At 28.0% G+C, this 6564-nt stretch overlaps 1 protein-coding gene across 1 annotated transcript; it reads right to left on the bottom strand.

Annotated features, from left to right (window-relative positions):
- Window positions 1–399: 399 nt before the first annotated feature.
- LOC124888949 lies at window positions 400–1557 on the bottom strand. The gene is made up of 3 exons (XM_047400233.1): window positions 1167–1557; window positions 792–935; window positions 400–659 (listed from the first exon to the last, which is right to left on the bottom strand). Exons 1-3 carry the CDS (start codon window positions 1555–1557, stop codon window positions 400–402), a joined length of 795 nt encoding a protein of 264 aa, XP_047256189.1.
- Between the last annotated feature and the right edge of the window lie 5007 nt (window positions 1558–6564).

Here is a 6564-nt window from a genome sequence, read left to right as displayed (position 1 = left end):
ACTTTGCGGTAGTTTCTTTTCGAGCAACAAATATCTAGCCAGTTCAACTACAGTCTTGTTCTTCCTCTCTGAAACTCCATTCTGTTCTGGTGAATAACTTACTATCAGCTTGCGATCAATCCCCATATCTTTACAATACTTATTGAACTCATTTGAAGTATATTCACCTCTATTTTGTGACCTTAAAGCCTTCAACTTACAACCACTCTGTCTTTCAGCGAAAGCTTTAAACTTCTTGAAAATTGAAAATATTTGAGACTTGTTACTCAAAAAATACACCAAAGTCATCCTTGTTAAGTTATCAATAAATAACATAAAATATTTATTTTGACCCAAGGATGATGTCTTCATAAGTCCACATACATCAGTGTTAACAAGTTTAAGCTTTTCAATTTCCCTTCATGTAGCACTTTTAGGAAATGCTTTCCTGTGAGCCTTACCCATCTTACATGACCCACAAACTTCTTTAGATAGTGAGATCTTAGGTAAATCCTTAGTCAAGCCTTTCTCATACATAGACCTTAAAGTGGCATAGTTAAAATGCCCATATCTTCTGTGCCATAACCATGAATCGTCCAATCTTACAAAATTGACATTATCAAACTTTTCATCAACTGGAAAGATCCTATCCACCATTTCTACTTTGTCAATCAAAGTATCTTCAGTATTAAAAATCAAACAATGTTTTTCCTTAAAAAATAAAGAGTAACCTTTAGATATCATTTGTCCAACACTCAACAGGTTACATGCTAAAGAAGGAACATACAACACATCATGTATAAGATTTGTACCTTGATTAGTTTGAAAGAAAACTGAACCCTTTCCATGTGCTTCTAATTTTGCACCATTTCCCATCCCAACTTTAGCTTTAAGTGACTTGTCAAGTGTGTGAAACATGAGCTCATTATATGACATGTGACTCGTGCATCCACTGTCTAAGAACCATTTGGATTAGTTATTTGTGCTTTCTTCATAAGTAGCCATAAACAAGCTTTCTTCCTTTTCTGAATCTTTAGTGAAATTTGCCTGTTAAACATGTTATTGTGGTTGATTCTGCTTGGCCCTGCAATTCTTCTCAATATGACCCATTTTTCTACAAAATCTGCACTGAATTGATGGCTTTCCTTTAAATTAACAATCTTTTTCTTGATGATTGGTTCTTTTACAGTGGATGCAAGGTGGAAACTTTTCTTTCTGTGAAGATTCAATCCATGGCTTTCTCTTTGCTATTTTATCTCCTTCCATCCTCCTATTGTCCTTCATAGGTTGCTTGCCTTTGTGATTTGTTTGAAATGCCACTTTTTCTACTTCTTCATCTCTTATACTTGTTATTTGTTCTGGGGCTTGCAACTTGCTAATCAGCTCTGAGATGGATAAAGTCTTCAAATCACAAGGTTCCTCTATTGCTGAAATCTTGGACTCGAACCTTGCTGGTAAGCTTATCATCATCTTCTCCGCCACCTTTGAATCTAAAAAAGTTTCACCAAATAATCTTATCTTGTTTACAATTTCTAGAAGTTTGGCAGCATATTCTTTTACAGTATCTCCTTTTTTCATCCTTAACATCTCAAATTCTCTTTTGAGAGTTAAGAGTTTGACAGTTTTCACTCTGTCACTTCCATCGAACTCCTCTTTTAGCTTTCCCTATACTTCTTTAGGTATTTCACAAGCCATTATTCTTATGAAAATCATATCTGAAAGTGTTGAATGAAGACAAGTGAGATCCTTTGGTTTCTTGGACTTTGCATCTTTATAATTCTTCATTTGTGCAACAGTTAAATTTGATCCAAGTGGAAGGGGATCATTTTTACTTTCAACTATTTCTCATAAACAAAGAGCTTTGAGATAAGTCTTCATCTTTATCACCCATATGTGATAATTTTCTTCTATAAACATAGGAAGGCCTGCACCCAAGAAGTTATTGGATGTCATGTTACTGCTGTTCAGCTCTCTCAGATTAGAAGAACTGGAAAAAAAAAAACTTATCTTTAAGCCTTCACAGATCCCTCAAGAAGATTGGCTCTAATACCACTGTTAGAATTTGGAGCTTAAGAGAAAGGAAAAGAAAAAGTTCAGCAGCAGTCTTTTTTCATTCATACAAACATACCAACATCTTACAAAAGACTACACTTATAGCTACAAGAGTCTTACAAGACACACTTCACATGATGTCTTACAAGACACACTTCTCAAAATAAAGCCTACTATTTATTTTTAAAATAAAACTAAACATAGTATTAAAAGAAACTATTAAACAAAAGACTATCTAGAAAAATCTCATAATCTAACAACAAACTCTAACAGGTTTTTAGTCCTTAATAGTTCGATTTTTTATTTAACCAACAACAACAACAACAACAAAAAACCCAGTGTATTCCCACTTAGTGGGGTCTGGGGGGGTAAGATGTACGCAGTCCATACCTCTACCTCTGATGAACGATTTTTTATTTAACCGATAAGAAAATATGCATAAAATAGAAATAGTAGCAACTAACAAGAAAAGAAACAAAATCATAGTTGCAGCAAAAAAGCCGACACGAGGTGTTTTATTTTACAAGAATCTTCAACTTTGAATAGGTTTTCAAAAAATTGAATAGATTTGTAGAAATGTAAGAGAAATATAGAGTAGGTTATATTCGTATTGGGTTATCGGTTTACCCAATAACCTAATAAAAAATACTGAATTGAACTAATAACTTAATAAAAAAAATTTATAAAATTATTAAAAATCATTAATTCAATAACTCAATAACAATAAATTAATAATATTTTTATCAATTCGATTTATTGATTGATTCAATTTTTACACACCCCTAGTTACAGATACGAGAATTTATAGTGAAAATGAGGTCGAACTGGAGAAAAATGCCTTGTATTTGGCTGAATTTGCTTGTTGTGACACCATCCTTTTTCCTTCTAGACTAGACTAGACCAAGTGGAGATCAATATCAACTTGGATCTATTTCCTTTTCCCAAAAAAGAAATGAATCTTTTCCTAGTCAGAAGAGTTGCAGTGTTCCAGGACAAAAACAACGTGCCTCTGAACCAGCGCTAAAAATAACTTTTCCTTTTACCTTTGCCATTTCATTCTATTTTGAACAAAAAACAAACAATGCACAATTCCGTCATTCACTTGGGGTGTGTTTGGCACGAAAGGAAAAGTTTTTCTCGAACCATACTTTTATGAAAAATAAGTGAGCGTCTGGCTATAAAATTAAAAAAAAAAAAAATTACTCTCTACAGTAAGTGTTTAGTTATGAAAATTAAAAATATATTTATTTATCAAAATTTTTAGAGTTAAAAATAGAAATAAAGTTGTATTTAACACTGTAATATTTTAAAGTTAATATTTAAAATTCAAATTTATTTATTTTTAAATGAAAATAAATAGTTTTAATAAATATTTACCATTTGAATATATTTTTTAAAAAACATAAACATAAATAACATAATTTAAATAGAGTTATTTTATGAAAATAAGTTATTTTTTAAAAAAAAATTAGAAAGTGAAAAAAGTAAAAATAAAATTTTGACCGTTTTTCAGATCTCAAATACAAGTTCAAAGTTACATTTGAAAGTGAATTTTCATGGCTGGACACTAAATTTCAAAATAAAGTTAGAAAGAATTCTAAAAAAATAAAAAATGTTCATGATCGAACGGGTAGGTGCTAATTATCTCTTAGTACATATTTTTTGTTCTCACATGTTTCTTATATTTTGATCCAACTATTTTGCTGTTGTTATCATTGTATTTTTTTTTTTTTAAATGCTAATATAATACCTTTTTTTACTGTCGTGTTTTTTTGTTTTTTTTTTTAATTCAAAAGGCTTTGAAATTTGAAGATCAAGATTTATTAGTAATAATTTTTTTTATTTCTATGAAATAGAGATAAAATTGGGTACATACTATCCTTTTGACCTACTTATAAAACGACACTACTAGTATTATTATTACTAATTTAGCCTTACGTGTAACTTTTGATTATTAAAGTTAAATGATTTTGTTTATTGTAAATATTTTTAATGAAGTACAAAAAATTTGAATCACTTCTCAAATATAACTATACTAAATTTAAGTGGTGAAAGAAAAAAAATAAACCACATCATAACCAAGTTAAATTAACAATTATATGAAAATCAAATTGAAATATCTAACAAAAAATAAAGTAATTTGTAATTACGAATCAAAGATTTGAATGTATGGCAAATATGAAGAGTGCACTAATCGAAAATTTGAAATAGATGCACAATCCAACTGAAACTTTTATTTTTCTTTCCTTAAATATTAAACAAAATAAATCTTTAACGTCAAATTTTTATTCGGAAGTATTTTCTTAAAAAAAAAAAATTGTTATCTTTTCAAAGTGAAATTTGTCATTTTTTTAAAAGAACGTTTGTTATCTTTCCTAGTTAAACTTTGTTATCTACTTATTTAATTTAAGTAATGAAATAGATTTTTAAATTTCTTAAACTAATGAAAAAGGTATTAATTGTCATTAATTCTGAACACTTCTAATAATGAAAGTTTTACTATAAATATTCAATTAATTTTCAAATCTTTAAATATTATGAAAATAGTGAAAATGTAATTTTTTCTATAGCAGAAACCTTTAATGAAGGACAAAAAGTTCAAACAATATTTCTAAGGTCGTTCACACTTTTAATATATTATAGATATAGATTATAGATTATAGATCTATATTTTTATTATTATTATATGTTAGTAGAAATGTACGAAAAGATTTCTAAGGAAAATTTTTCACTTTGTTAATGAAGGAGAATTTCTTTTAAATTTTTCTTAGACATTTTTAGACGCTTTCCCCCCCAAAAATAAAGCATCTATTCAAAAATAGGACAAAGTTATTATTTTAGTGTATATGTTGAATTCTACTTCAAATAAGTTGTACAGTCTTCAACTAATAAAACAATTTTGTTTTACTTCTATGATTGTATTTATTTGTCAAATATAAGGTACTGTAATTAGGACTCTTTTAATGATGGTGGTTTTTTATTTTTCCAAAAATATATATTATTAGTATTTATGTATAATTATAATTTTAAAAAATAGTAAAAAAATGATTTTAAGACGATTTTGTCCAAAGAAGAGTGTTTTAATGAAAGGTAAAAAGTTCAAATCACTTTTCTAAGGATCTTCACACTTTTAATATATTAATAGATTATAGATTATAGATATAGATTATTTATTATTATTATTATTATTATTATTATTATTATTATTATTATTATTATCATTATTATTATCATTATTATTATCATTATCATTATCGCTATCATTATCCTCCTCCTCCTCCTCATCATCATCATCATCATCATTATTATTATGTAAGGCATAGAATGTTATTCTATAATAGTAAGCTAATTAATCATCTAGAATAGTGTTGTGCATCGGTAGATTCAGTTCGGTTTGAGGTATTATCAGTTTAATTTATCGATTTTTAATTTATAAACATGCTAAATCAATAATCAAATCAATGAGATATTCATTATCCGTTTTTAATTTATTAAATTTTATTTTTTAATGATCCAATTTTTAATTCAACAGATAAAAAATGATCCTTTTTTTGGCTTTCTTTTCTTGTTTACATATATTCATGTACACACATACCCCACCTTTACGTGTAAAGGCATACACAAATTATAAGTAGAAGTAAATTCAAATATATTATTACTAAAATAATTTTTTTGATTAAGTAGCGAAGTTAAATGTAGTGGTAATGATATATAATGATCTCTCAAAAAGATAAGCAATGCCCGTTTATAGTTACACTAATGGGTAGAGTCTTAGAGTCCATTTGAATAGGCTGAAAAAATGGCTTTTAAAAAGTTCTTTAAAATTACTTTTGAAAATGCTGAAACTTATTTAAAAATAAGCAGTAACGTGTTTGGATAAAAGTGTTGAAACTGAAAAAAAATTATTGATGTGTTTGGTAAACAAGTGTTGTTAAGCACTTTGTTTTTGTCAAAATGTCTAAAATACCCTAAAAGTTGTTAACAATATGTAGAGTTGACTATTATTAATTTTCATATCTAAAATGATTTAAATTAAAATTAATATATATATTTTTTAATTCAGTTTCAATACAAACTACATTTTTAAACATGCTTGGCTACTTGATTTAATTCCACATTATTTTTTATTTGTTTTTCAATCACACCTATTCTTTTTTCTTCTTCTCGTTGTTGGTGTGTCTCTTTACAATTAGTTTGTTTTATATGATTAGCATAAAGATTTCAGTTTCAACCATAACGCAGCGGCAGTGATAGCGTAGGGATCGGGTCGATCTTATTTGTATGCACGTATTATATAAGTGCATTTAGCGGGTTGTTTTGAGTATTCAGAAATTAAGTTGTAATCCCCATTGTATTCCTCTCCTTTCATAGTAAAATTTCTCTACCTCTTCCCGTGGTTTTTCCCGCAAGGGTTTCCTCATAAATATGTGTGTTTTTGTCTTTTCTTTTTGCTTTCTGTCCAATTATAATAAACTGATATCAGAGCTTGGTCGATTTTTTTCTTGGGGATGGCAACCATGAAGTATGATATTT

The sequence above is a fragment of the Capsicum annuum genome, chromosome 11 (genome assembly GCF_002878395.1).
Source record: "Capsicum annuum cultivar UCD-10X-F1 chromosome 11, UCD10Xv1.1, whole genome shotgun sequence".
Classification (NCBI taxonomy): Eukaryota; Viridiplantae; Streptophyta; class Magnoliopsida; order Solanales; family Solanaceae; genus Capsicum; species Capsicum annuum.
Note: the sequence above shows the minus strand (reverse complement) of the source record. Positions and strands in the feature narration are given on the sequence as shown.

What these genes read in the sequence shown, in the direction of transcription:
- LOC124888949 (XM_047400233.1), bottom strand. Translation starts at nt 1,557, where the DNA reads ATGAAAAAAGGAGATACTGTAAAAGAATATGCTGCCAAACTTCTAGAA. An exon ending in GTTTCCACCTTGCATCCACT is followed by an intron (nt 936 to 1,166) that starts GTAAAAGAACCA and finishes AATGGTTCTTAG; the next exon opens with ACAGTGGATGCACGAGTCAC. An exon ending in TTTCTTTCAAACTAATCAAG is followed by an intron (nt 660 to 791) that starts GTACAAATCTTA and finishes TTAATACTGAAG; the next exon opens with ATACTTTGATTGACAAAGTA.